At 41.0% G+C, this 14,147-nt stretch overlaps 1 protein-coding gene across 1 annotated transcript; it reads right to left on the bottom strand.

The window, feature by feature from the left end:
- Positions 1–2,479: 2,479 nt before the first annotated feature.
- Positions 2,480–9,373, bottom strand: LOC106176181 (uncharacterized). Its single transcript, XM_013558444.2, has 9 exons — positions 9,239–9,373; positions 7,199–7,266; positions 6,993–7,010; positions 6,575–6,685; positions 6,012–6,155; positions 5,744–5,833; positions 3,747–5,492; positions 3,444–3,515; positions 2,480–3,129 (listed from the first exon to the last, which is right to left on the bottom strand). Exons 1-9 carry the CDS (start codon positions 9,277–9,279, stop codon positions 3,032–3,034), a joined length of 2,388 nt encoding a protein of 795 aa, XP_013413898.2. The 5' UTR covers positions 9,280–9,373; the 3' UTR covers positions 2,480–3,031.
- Between the last annotated feature and the right edge of the window lie 4,774 nt (positions 9,374–14,147).

Genomic DNA, 14,147 nt, shown 5'->3' with positions numbered 1-14,147 from the left:
TGTATCATGGTATAAGGTGGTTTAGTTTTATTTAACTTTAGGTCATTCACCAAAGCTTTATTTATAATGTTACTTCAACGAGACATACATTTTAATGAACTTACTTTTTACTTAGGTTGCAATGCCGATTCAAGTAGCTAACACATTCATAAGAAAAATTCAGTCCGTTTTTGGTGAGCTGCAGCTTTGTTAGAGCACCAGGGCTTTTTAAAACTTTTAAGACAAATGGACGAAATTGAATTCACTGTAATAGCATAAACTATTTAGACTAGAATACTGAAATACATAGGCTATAGGGGCCTATTTAAAAATATAAATAAATACAAATAAGTAGGTCTAAATGAAAATAGGCCTATATATATGCCTCTATGTAGACTCTACAGTGCCGGATTAACGGGGGTAGGGGGGAGAGGGTCAGGGGATCCTGCCCCCCTCCCCCTTCGATTTCATTAACATGTCGGTCACAATGTGTTTCATGATTACCAAATAATGCATTCATCAAAGTAAGGCTTTAGGTCAGACAATAGTTGTTAGTTTGTTAACGAGTGCGATCCAACCTCATTTGCCATTTTTAGGAAACAAGATTGTTTAGGGATCAATTCAAAAGAAAAATGCATTTGGCATTTGTTTGGTAGGCGGAAGAATTTGCAAAAGATTCGCTGTTTTAACTCTCTCAAATCACCCACAGTGTGGATTTTACATTTCTCCCCCACCCCAGAAAAAAATAAAAACAAATAAATAACCCAACATCTACAACTGCCATATATTGTAGACCAACTTATTAATTTTGTCTGGCCTTAATAATTGATTCATGATAATTGATTTAGAATTACTCTGAGATATGGCAAAGAATTCGAAAAAAAGATGGAAACTTCTCAAGACTGAGACAAAATTGATCACTGAAAAAAAAGACCTGAGCCTATATACGTCTATTATTTTCAACACAAGTGAAGTGTAAAGAACAAAGAAAAGGAACTAGAAGTAAATGTTTTTTTACTTATATATAGAAACAACCACCCATTGTTGCGAAAACTGAATGACGCATTGTGATTTTGTGAAAGAACAACAATTTACGCTCAGGATAAATTTGTACCAATCCATCAATTTCAATTATAGATCATGATTACCTGAAGTAGTAAAAATTTACAACGTGTTAGTGTGTGCGTGTGTATAAGAGAGAGAGAAGCAGCCTAAATTCCAGGAGCAGCACTGTCCATAAAATAAAAATTGAACTAGGAACTAATTGTACTCTAAAATCACAAATAAACAGTTTTCTGTATCTTTAATATGCTTTACGGAAAAACAGGAATATGAGGGGTCTAGATCTAATAAAATTGCATCAATCATTTTTAAAATCTGTTTAAGACAAGGAGGTGGGTTGAACTTCAGCAATAAAAGTATAGTAATGCATTTTATAATGATATAATGCAAATAAAGCGAAACTTAAAAAAAAATCTTTCAATACACTGAGACACTCCTACAAAATTCAGCCCGTTAACATTTCAACCCAGCCATTCATCACACCACAGTACCATCTTTGTTCGACGCATGTGTTCCTCTCTCATTAGCAGAGCTTAACAGTCAGGGGCACGCAAGGTTCTCATCATTTGATGGTGGCTTGGAAGTCGGCGGTAGTACAATTCAAGAGGACGACGTTTTCGGCCAAGAACAATTGAAAAACGGACTCCCGACACGAAAAGCGTTTCTCTCTAATAATAATAATAATAATAATAATAATAATAATAATAATAATAATAATAATAATAATAATAATAATAATAATAACTTTTGCAAAGAGAATAGTCACTGTCCATTGGCCATTTTGATAAGTGGATAACTGAATTAGTTATTTGACGAGGTGCTTTGATTCACATTTTAAAGTTAGTTAAAAGTAAAACCTTGATAAAACCAAGGTCCGAATTAAGCAATGGCAGCTACATTATTTTCAAGGTGGAAATATGTATTGAAATTATGGACCCTCATTGTAACTAATGCCTGTTATAGGGCCTACCGAAGCTGTTTGGGGTGGAGAAGCTGTAACGGCAATTTAAGGCTTAATTATTTGGATCATGTAATTAGGAAATTAACTCAAGTGGTATGACAGCATAAATGGGAATGTCACGCTGAAGGTCAAGATACCTTGCAGATAGATTTTTCATACATGGTTTAAATTTATAAATTAGTTTTTAGCGCAAAACGAAGTTTACTTATGAAGATATAGCTGATCTTAAGAACTCATCCCATCAAGTCCATTGAGGAGACATTTAATTTGCTTTTGAACTTATGTTCATGTTAGATCAAAAATCGAAACCAATACGTTGCGAATTTAGTGGTACATGCATTCCAAATCAAAAATTCAAGTAAGTGTTTTGTCAATGAAAATAGCTAATATATGGATTTAACCACTAATACATGTATATATATGAATGTATATCGAAATAGAACGAGCCTCTCTATCTACAGTGTATTAACACGAAAATGTTTTTAGATAAATAAAGTTTATTTCGCAATAAGAATATGCCTGATGGAAATTGGCTGGAGATACGTATTACATTGCAACACGCATGCTCATTATAGCTAGCAGGATCGTTAAAAGAAAAGTTGAAAGGAGGACATAAGACAACATAGCACATCAGGTGAACAGTATAGCGCCATTTAGGGAAAATACGAAAGCCCCGTTAAGCGTAATGAATTGTCCTTTAACAGAAATGAAAGAACGATCAAATGGATTCACTTATGAAAGGCTTCTCACGGAATAATAAAACCCCATGCGTTCGCCTTTTTTATTTGTTTTTCCTTACTAGTCTTAAAACAAAATAATAAAATACACACTCTTCATACAAAACACATTGTCTGGTCCATCCGTAACAAGTCGACCACAGTGATGGGAATAGTCCGAAAAACGTTGAGAAAGTATTGACCCAATCCCCGAAAGCACTTGGGCTATTCACCGCGGGGTTTCCCCGTGCAGGAGTTCTTGTACCGTGTCCGTCTTGTCACCGACTTCCCAGAGGTTGTTTAGATTAACAGTTTAGTAGTAACGTGGCTTCTTGTATCCGAATCCACGGGCGGCGGCTGGGCGGCCGGCGGCACCCATGGCACCACGGGCTCCCATGGCTCCCATCTCACCTGCAATGATAAAAGGTGTACATCGAAATAAATAATCATAATAACATTTATAATAATAGTAATAATAACAACAACTTCACTGAGTTTGCTTGTCAATATAAATGCTGGGCACATGAACCTTTTCCTAACTTCTAGTCGAAAACTTTAATTTCGAATTTCACATGGAATTATTTATAAAATGCCCGTGAAAAGTATGGCTGGGACTAATCCGGGAGGTCAGTTACTTAAAGATGAACTTATATCCAACAGCATTGTTAAGGTCGAGAACGAAGTCACAGTGCGGTGTATCTATTTTGTATAGACCAAAAACTAACCTTGAGCGCCTGGGGCACCGTCACGGCCTGGGGCACCTGGGGCACCAGTGGCACCGGTATCGCCTCTTGGTCCTTCAATAGAAAATAAAGTTATGTGAACATATCGTAATGTATATTTACCCGTTTACACAAGTCAGTTGCACACAATGAATATATGGCTGGCGTAAGAAAAAAAACAGCTGGCGCATTTAATATTTTTAATGCAAACTTATTCTGCAAATAGCAATATTTCAAGACAAAATTCATCCTTTCCAAATTTGCCTCAAGTCAATTTTTATATATTTGTGCTGCTGAAGAGCTTACCTTGAGCACCTGGGGCGCCATCACGGCCTGGGGCACCTGGGGCACCAACGGCTCCGACTGGTCCGGCTGGTCCCTGCTTGCCTGGGGCACCTGGGGCGCCATCAAGACCGTCACGGCCTGGGGCACCAGTGGCACCACGTGGACCTTTACCGCCTGGAGCACCTGGGGCACCTGGGCGACCGTCAGCACCTGGGGCACCATCCTTGCCTGGGGCACCTGGGGCACCTACTGGTCCGACTGGACCGCGAGCACCTGGGGCACCGACGGCACCTGGAGCGCCTTGTGGTCCTGGGCGACCCTGTGGACCGGCTGGACCTGCTGGACCTCTCTTGCCTGGGGCACCTGCGAGTCCGTCTCTGCCTGGAGCGCCAGAAGCACCACGAGCACCCTTAGCACCTGGGGCACCATTGCGACCTGGGGCACCAGTAGCGCCCTTAGCGCCTGGGGCACCATTGCGACCTGGGGCACCAGCTGGACCATCCTTGCCTGGAGCACCATTACGGCCTGGAGCACCGACTGGGCCGACTGGACCAACTGGACCAGCTGGACCACGGGCGCCATTACGGCCTGGGGCACCGTCTTTTCCTGGAGCGCCATTGAGACCATCCTTGCCTGGAGCACCGTTGAAACCATCACGGCCTGGGGCACCAGCGGCACCCTTAGCACCCTGTGGGCCAACTGGACCTGGGGCACCAACTCTGCCTGGGGCACCATTTCTGCCAGCAGCACCATCTTTGCCTGGGGCACCGTTAAGACCATCAGCGCCTTTGCGTCCTGGAGCACCTGGGGCGCCATTTCTGCCAGCGGCACCATCTTTGCCTGGGGCACCAGGGGCGCCGGTAAAACCAACTGGACCAACTGGGCCTCTTGGACCACGAGCGCCTGGGGCACCGTTAAGACCATCCTTGCCTGGGGCACCATTACGACCTGGAGCACCGACGGGTCCGACGGGTCCAACTGGACCTGGGGCACCCTTGGCACCTGGTCTACCGGAAGCACCTGGACGACCAGCCAAACCATCTTTACCTGGGCGACCGGCTGGACCAGCTGGACCACGAGCACCTGGGCGACCAGCGGCACCTGGGCGACCATCAAGACCTGGCAGACCGTTGGCGCCGTCCTTGCCCTTAGCACCTGGGCGACCTGGAGCACCTGGGGCACCGGTAGCACCTCTAGCTCCCTTGGCACCTGGAGCGCCGTTAAAACCATCGCGACCTGGGGCACCTGGAGCACCGTTAAGTCCATCCTTGCCTTTAGCACCTGGGGCACCATCAAAACCTCGAGCACCGTTGAGACCATCCTTTCCTGGGCGACCTGGAGCACCTGTTGCACCGGTGGCACCTCTGGCGCCCTTGGGACCTGGAGCACCGTCAAGACCGTTACGGCCTGGAGCACCGTTGCGACCATCCTTTCCTGGGGCACCAACTGGACCGACTGGACCGCGTGCACCTGGGGCACCGTTAAGACCGGCAGCACCTGGAGCACCAGTGTTACCACGTGGACCCTTAGCGCCTGGGGCACCTGGAGCACCATCAAGACCGTTGCGACCTGGGGCACCATCCTTTCCTGGAAGACCTGGAGCACCTGCAAGACCTGGAGCACCTGGACGGCCGACTGGACCGACTGGACCACGAGCACCTGGACGTCCGGCAGCACCTGGGCGACCATCGTTGCCTGGAGCACCTGTGGCACCAGTGGCACCACGGGCACCCTTGGCTCCTGGAGCACCTGGAGCGCCTGGGCGACCTACAAGAAATGGAAACTCATTTCAAAACCGTGTGAAAAGATGAAGTCCTGTTTTTGTTGAAAAAACATAAAGGATAGCTATGTACAATTAACTCTTTGGGACGGTTATTTTCAACTTCCTACTTTTAAGGCTTTGTTTTTTCGGATATCATTTGGACGAAGCTTACAGCGATTACACTGAACACAATAATCGGAAATGCAATTTTCATTGTTACAGCTTAACGTAGGCAATAATCGTGACTGTAACTCACCGTCAGCACCTGGGCGGCCAGCGGGACCTGGCTTGCCGTCAGCACCTGGAGCACCTGGGAAGCCACTAGCACCACGGGCACCCTTCAGACCTATAGAGGTATAATTAGTAAGTTATTATTTTCATTCCAAATAAGTTTTCATGAATAATACTTTGTACCAACATATCACATGCCATACTTTGGATATTATGCAGTGATGTTTAGTTTTAATTTAGTTTTAAATTTACGTGGGTCCACGCTGCACACACTATTTAGTTGACGGCTTTACCTGGAGCGCCTGGGGCACCTGGACGACCATCAGCACCTGGGACGCCGACACCTGGGGCTCCGGCTGGACCCTGTGGTCCTGGGGCACCAGCTGGGCCTGGGACGCCGACGCACTTGCCTGGGCAGGCTGGGTTGCCAGCCTCATCTAAAAGTTTAGACGGGAATGGAATTTAAGTATTTTCTATGTACAGAAATACCTTATGTTACCGAAGAGAACATTTTTTATTTGTACGGACAAGGTTTTGTGAAGACGAAATAGCCTGACAAAGAATGACGTGAAAACGGAAAAGTTATTCCATTAGGCCTTTACAATTTGTGTCCACCACATAATTGGATGTGGATTTCAAATTTCGACTTCGTCTAAAGGGTACTTAAAGAGATGTAAAAAGACACTGCTTTCAAAAATGATACCATAATGTAAATTTTGATATTAGGGCTCGTCACTAGTAGTATTTTACCTCAGCAACATCCAGGGTGCGTTTCTTTGTATCAGAATGTCCCTGTGTAGCGTTATTAAGTTGTGCTCACCAAGATTCTTTTTTTGTTAAAATTTATTCCACTTACCCAAGTGACAGATGATACCAGTAAGTCCTCTCAAACAGCTACATCTAAATCTATCTCCACCCAGACTGGTACAAACTCCGTTGTTTAAACATGGGTTTGGAGTACATGCGTCTGGAACGTAATAAGACTGATAGATCAGTGTGCATCTCGCATATATGGACTCATTTTATAGAAACTTATAGAATACTTGAAAACAACCAGCTTTTAAAAATGTGCGTTTGAAACTGAAGACGTTTACGCCGAGGGAAATCCAAATTCTACTAGAAAAAAGTGGTATCCCTATAACTACCATTAGAAAAAAAATCTCAAGTCAAGGGTTTGAAAATCCATAAATAGTACGGTACGTTTCTTCTTAGTTAAAGTACAGAAACTGGAGAAACATTTAAGTCTAAATAATGTAGTCGTTTTGATTGCCTACCTCCGGCATATCCGTAACCTGGAACGAAAAAAAATTCCTTTGCAATTAATTCCACGTTTATTTGTTACAACACAATTTCAATTGATTGTATATGAAATGCTGAAGATAACTTTGTCGTGTCTAAGCTATGAAAAGTGATAATAATAATAATAATAATAATAATAATAATAATAATAATAATAATAATAAAGAAGTAAAATACTTACGGATGGAGGTGGCCTGTGTGGCAACGACCACCACAGCCAAAAGTGCCAAACGGGTCCACATGTCCTTGCTGTAAAAAAAAATTGTGGTTGAGCTTAGTATTCGTTGTACAAATAGCCATTTTCTGTTTCACAATAAGCGCGAAGATATTTTTCTGATAATCCATTTAAAGCCACAACCTGACGGCTGTATTTTATATGCATCATGCAGACGGGTAGTTAAAGTGTAGAAATGAAGGAATCATTCGTAAATTATGTTCGTTTCAGTGCTGCTAGAGACACACAGTCTAACCACAAGAAGAAACTAATGGTTATAAAATGAAGTAAATATTTTTTGCATACGTTTTAGTTTCAGCATTAAGTCTCTTATAAGAAAACGCACAGTAGGCTTTAAATTAATTAATAATTGTATTATCCATATAACATGGTTAAAAATCATGGTTACACATCATGGTTACACCATTGAAATGCTTAGTGCATGTCCAAAGGAAATGATATCCAGTTTTGCCTTTCGGCTTCAATTATTTGCAGGATTGTGGTCAGTAACAAACTTGTTCTTTTAAATGTTACGATTGTCAGGGCATAAAGGCTTTTATTGTGCTACCGATTTGCCACGTGTCTGACTTCCAGAATATTTCCCGTTAGCACGCAAAGCATGAATTATTTGTGGTCACGTCATCTAAAAGATCGCCTGTAGCGCCATCTATAATCAGTGATATTACGTCATAACTTTTTTTCACCAAAAGATATTTTTTTAAACAACTGAAAATGTAAGCCGAGAAAAAGGTTCCGAAACATGCGCCTAAGGTCGTCAAGGTTTATTGTAAAGACGAATTCAATACAATAGGAAAAAAATGCCAGGAATACCATCTTCAGTGTTTAACTAAAGTAATTGTGAGACCCTTAAAAACATCTAACCTTTGTAAAGACTAGGGGCATAAAGTACTAAATGAAGGGCTCACGATATTTCGTCCATTAGTCACGAAGTTGTACAAACATTTGACTTCAAATAAATTAAGTTAAGAGAAACCGCACGCAAACAGACCTGTTGACTCCAATCATTTCGAACAGTGGCCAATTGTTTCGGTGAAAATTAATCGCCATTAAACCAGGCCAATCATAGGTTGAAATTTTAATAGGTAGAAAACGAGTTTGACGACACTGTCAATAAATTGCTATAGGACAATATCGCTACTGTCTTCTTGCGTAAGGGTCGAGTTTCTGCAGCGAGATAACTGATAACGCATTCTGAATTATTCTTAATCAATTTTTATAGGCGTAAAAGTATTTGACCTCACGTATATTTAATGGGGCCGTGGTCGCTAATGATTTTGGTCGCGTCATTCTTAAAACGTCCCCTTCTTGCTAAGATTCAGACCAATCTTACCTTTCTAATGCTCTTAATATGCCATCAAATTTAGGTCGACTAACTTTTTTGTTAAAGGGTTGAATGTAGAAATAAAAAAACGAAATCTTCACAAAACTTATCTAAAACGTATTTATAACCGATGACTTAAAAAAAGCTTTTTAAAATCTATACTCCAGTTTTCACATAACGAAAAATTACAGTGAGGGTTAAATGATACTTGAATGCCAAAATTTTAAAGGTTTGTCGCTTTCGAATATTTTTCATTAGAGACGCAGTTGCGCATACTTAATCGAATTGTACACATTTTCTCTCTTTTTTTATCTAACTTTTAAGCATAGTATTATAAAGCGCGTAACACAAAATTTGCTGTTTGCCAGGCAATTTTGAAATATTAAATATATAAGACGTCAGCGACTTAAAAGAAAAAAACAAATCTTTGTGACTCCCAATCGCTTAAAAACCTTTTCTTCTTTCGACTAAATAGGACATTCTAAGAGTTGCGCTGTTCTAAAGTATGCAAACAAATTCTAAAACAAAATTCAGCGTCATCAATTCATACATATCATACGGACGCACCCACCACCTGCATCGCATCCTGTGCATTGACGACCCTGCGCCAACGAACGCTGTACAATGCATGTAAAGCGACAGTCACACCTGAAATTCGCCCTTACCTTTTGTGTCCTGTAGGAAAAGCAAGTGCCGTTTCTCTCATACTTCGGTTGGAGCCGTCTGTTTATATACGCTCACTATCATGACGAAATTTAATGAACCTATGTGTCTGTTTGCTAGAGAAAAGAGGTCTATTGTATTGCGGAATGCGCTGATAGGTGGAAAGTACTAAACATGAAGGGACCCTGCATTTGAATAATGCGTTTTTATCGCCCTGCGTCGCCAATTCATTTACCCGACATTGATGAAGCATGGATCCCCTCTCATGCCAATTTAATTTTGTATCTCATGTAAGGCGACAGTGGCCCGAAAAGGCATAATGAAAGTGCTGATCGACTGGGGAGGCAAGCCAGAAAGGGTCCTTTGCGTGATTCAACCTATATAGGAAGAGAGGTATTAGTATAGAAGAACAGCCCAATAAGGCCCTTTGATTGTCGCATATCAAAACAATACCATTAATATCATACGCATCTCATCAATATGCAAACCAACGGGTACATTATGGTCCAGAGTAAGTATAATAGAAACGACCGCTTACGTCCCTTGAAAGTCCGGTAAAGCATTCCATTCTCGGGGTTGAATAGTGGGTCAAGTGTTGTGTAATCTTTTTAAAAGGTGACTTAATGTGTTTTGTATTGCACTGCATGGGAATCTGTGTCTTTTTTTCGTGATTTGTGGCTAGCGTTATAACTTCGGGTGGTTTGTGTTGACTGCAACCGGTGTGCTGGAGACCAAAATGGCGTGAATTGTTAACAGCAAAATATTCAGTGCTTTGAGAGAGGTAGGGTGAAATTTTTTTGGCAAGTTTAAACAAAACCTCTCGTTATACACAACCCTCTGCCACAACATGTTAAAAATTGTCAGCAAATCTTCAATAAATTATGATGACTCTAAAGACTGTTTGTCTTTGTAGAAAAAATAAAGACGTGGGGTTATGTTCAGTGGCTCGATCGATCCTTATTTATACATTTGAAGTTCAGGCTCTCGTTGTTAAAGAGGATAACTGTATATTGAATTTTTGAAATGACTAAATGATCGAATGTGTTCTGAAAAGAAAGAAAAATTACAAAAAATCATACTGTACTATACTGTAAATTAATTTGTGGAAAAGGTGAGGTACAGTAAATCTATAGAGTTAAAAACGACTTAATATTCAAACATACGCGTTAGATGAAAAATAATAATAAAAGATACAGACATAAAGACCGACGCTTAGTAGTGTCGTTTGCCATGGTTTCTCATGAACAATAGTTTATGAGGAAGTATGTGCATGTGATCCCGTGTTCAAACGACTTCCTGTTGACATGCACGTAATAAGATTTCTTATTTTTACTTGCACATTTACTTCATTTTTTTAAAGAGCTACACTCGACATTGTTGAGAAAAAACACATTTTTACACGCGCGATGTTATTCAGGCCCAAGTGGAATTTGTTTGCATGCGACTTGTTCAATCTCAGCATAAGTACAAACCTCATAATCTACACACCGATTTTCTTTGCGACGTGACAATTTATTACAGCTAAGGTACATGTTACCTTTCTGCAACGGACCAATTCATTACAAGAATAAACAATGCAACGAAAGGCTCTCGTTTTAGGCCGAGAAGAAAGAGAACCTCTAAAGTGAACACTTTTCAGTAACGAAGAACTCAACATCGCAGAAACAAGAAGAGATGCTGTTAGAGACGAGGTTTATTTGATATGGAACGGCGATGAACTTCAGCTGACCGTGTAAATGAGATTGATCCCCTGGGGGTGTCGCCTGTCACAGGTTTCCACACATGATGTCCTTGTCCAGGTAAGGTCATAAACCCGTCCAGTGCTCATCATCAAAGACATTAAAACATATATTTCACACGAACATGCTCCATTAGCCTGGTGATGCGAGGACAGCAATTAACAGAAACATTTCAAGACACCTGGCGTACGCAGAATTTATGTAGATTGCAGCTTGGATGTAAAATGTGCATTAATTGAACTGAGAAGAACAAGATTTTGCTTCGTGCTGCCGTGTAATTCGATAGTTGTGTAATCACGCAGAACCGGTTACGTTACGCAAAAGAGTTTCTCTATATTTGTTAAGGACCGTATCCTTAGGCAAGTACTTAAAATTCCTATGCGGAATGCTCTTCGTAGTTTAATTTTTATTTTTATTTCCAGTACAAATGAGCCGTAGGACACTTAAATAGACCAAGCACTGGTCATAAGCATTAACCATTTTTTCGTGTTATAAAAAAAACGCAAAGCATTTCACTGGGTTGGACATCCACTAATTCATCTTAGGTCAGAGGTGACTAAAAGGTAGTCTTAAAGTTTAGACCAAGTCTAGGTTTTAACTGGTTTTGTAAAACATGCCCCTGCTCTCATAGAGGTCGACTTGCATATCGCATTCAATCATGGCAGTTTTAATAACATTAAATAATATTTTGTACTCTGATCTGGTATTAGACCATTTAAAAAGATGCTGCGTATTTTAAAGGACTTGTGTTAATCATGTATTGTTTGTGTTAGGATTTTGATTTAATCCCACCCAACCCACCCACCCACCCTCGTCCTTATAGCCGCCTTAAAACTTGAACTGACGTGTACTCGTACCTGTAGCTCCCTGCGGGGGACGTGACATGGCCCCTCAGTCCTATGCAATAATAGCCAACGCATTTACCTGGTGATGATGGGTAAATGGGATTTAAACAGCACAGAGTGGTTTAAAATGAACTAGCAACAAATAACGCACGTTGAATCATCAGACGATTTCCCTATAATATTTCTTACAGAACGCGCTGTCAACCACAAAAGCGCATAATTTCCTTATCATTTTTTAATGTGTGATAGATCCTGCAAAAGACAAAAAAATATATACTATACAAAAACATACTTTCAGGAAGATTGGATAGACGAACATACTTACTACAGTACGTCATATCGATGGGGTTAATCCGAGTTACCCCCTAAGTTTAGCGACTCAACGTGAAATCAAGCGAGATGTCGCAGGATTTGGAGGAGAATCGTGTCAGAACTAATGACTGATACGGCAAAGAATCAAGGCTGACAGAACTTATCCATTAATTTTTTTCTTGGTATTTGCTCTCAAGTTCTGTCAAATTGCATTTTTGTCAGAAAGCTACGTATGTTGCATGTTATTTTCATATTGCTTTATGAGACGACACCCCCAGCGAATACAGTGCCACCCTCGTTGCTTAAAGGTCAGCCCCACCTCACGCGGATTCTCGTGCTTTTTCCACTATGTATTGAAACGCAAAAGTACGTGTCTGGGCAAAAGCAGCGGTCATTTAATAAAGATTCCACATAATTTCACATATTTGTCTCAAACTAATGGAGCTGTTATAAAGAAACTGTCATCCTAGGAAACCACAGAAGTGGGAGTCGTGCACATAATCACTATCAACGTTCAGAAAGACATTTGCTCGCACATAAAACTAAAATCCATTTCACTGCACTTAAAGGGGGTAATATCCATTTAATACACAATTGCTCTATATAAGATAGCATAATAGCACCATATAAAAGATAAGTAAATTTTTCTATTGAAGAAGGATACCACATATTGTATACTAAATATACTACAGTAGTGCCAGTCATGTTAACTGGTAGACAATACAATACAATGGAGGCGTGCCACAACAGATTCATCAACTGACCGTCAGTAAAATAAACAATTAAACCAGTCCCAGAGACAATGCTTCAACTATAACACAATTAATAATATCGGTACACATGCTATGTATTTAAAACGGATTATCGCGTGCATCCAACCTTAAAAGAGCTGAAGTTTTGGAGCCGCATTGTAATCCTGGTATGATGGTGGTTGCAGTCGACATCAAAGGCATACTAGGGAGCATCAAATTGAAAACGATGAATTTACAAGCGCAGACTTTGTGTCCCAATGTGTGATGCTGTTTTCCATTGTTAAAAGAATGTAAACGTAGTGAAATGGGGAAAGCGGCGGGTTTCGTGTAGGGAGATTTAAGGGGCGGGGGTGCGGAGGAATTTTTTTGGGAGGGGTTTATACTGTATTTATTGGCCGAGTTCCTGTAATTAGCACATTTTACTATTTGGAGTTAGCATTTTGTGCAGCCACTACCTTTGTTCATTATTATTTTCACCCCGTCAAAATGCTGCCAGTGCATTTCTTGCTTGAAGATTGTTATTAGCCTTGCATGATAATAACTGCAATAAAAAGGAATGCCTGTATATCTGAAGTTTTTTTTTCTTGTTTTGCCATTATAAGTGAAGGGAGTCGGGAGTCGTGTCAGATTTGAATTAAGAAACCGGTATATATTCATAGTAATCACCGTGTTGATCTTGTTTAAGAAATAAATAAAATAGGGACCATTCCCACAGATAGTTGGATCGATCTTTCTCCGTGGGGAGTCTCACTAAATTGCTATCAAACTAACCGGCTTAAACGTCTGTCACGCCTTGTAAAACGGTTAGGGGGTAATTATCTTTACCCCTAGCTAATTCGGTAGGCGCGACAGACATTTAAGCCTCTTGAGCTGCTAGCGTGAACCCCCAGGGAGTTAGGTCGATCCACATGGATCGATCTAAGTATGGGAACCCAGTCATAGATTGAAGACGCTTCTGTAAAGATCAATTATAATTGATAAACTGTATAAAGCGCTTGATACCAATTATAGTTAATCTTAAAAGTTTCTGTGTCAATCAGTTTTATATTATGAAAAAATTATAAAAAAACTCTACGCTGAATCCTCGGTTACAGCTCTTGTTCCACTGTCGTGAAATGTTGTATTCTGTGGCAAACTTGATTGAGGCCTAGAGGAATTCCCACCCTGTGCCTACTGGAATCCTCGACTGTCAGCAGCTTCTTATCGGTCTAACATTCACTGTCGGCATCCCAAAACTGGGGGTGATGAGGGGTGCATACTGGG

This window comes from Lingula anatina, chromosome 7, assembly GCF_051362555.1.
Source record: "Lingula anatina isolate TDL-2025a chromosome 7, LinAna3.0, whole genome shotgun sequence".
Classification (NCBI taxonomy): Eukaryota; Metazoa; Brachiopoda; class Lingulata; order Lingulida; family Lingulidae; genus Lingula; species Lingula anatina.
Note: the sequence above shows the minus strand (reverse complement) of the source record. Positions and strands in the feature narration are given on the sequence as shown.

What these genes read in the sequence shown, in the direction of transcription:
- LOC106176181 (XM_013558444.2), bottom strand. Translation starts at nt 9,279, where the DNA reads ATGAGAGAAACGGCACTTGCTTTTCCTACAGGACACAAAAG. An exon ending in TTTCCTACAGGACACAAAAG is followed by an intron (nt 7,267 to 9,238) that starts GTAAGGGCGAAT and finishes TTTTTTTTACAG; the next exon opens with CAAGGACATGTGGACCCGTT. An exon ending in TGGTATCATCTGTCACTTGG is followed by an intron (nt 6,156 to 6,574) that starts GTAAGTGGAATA and finishes CTAAACTTTTAG; the next exon opens with ATGAGGCTGGCAACCCAGCC.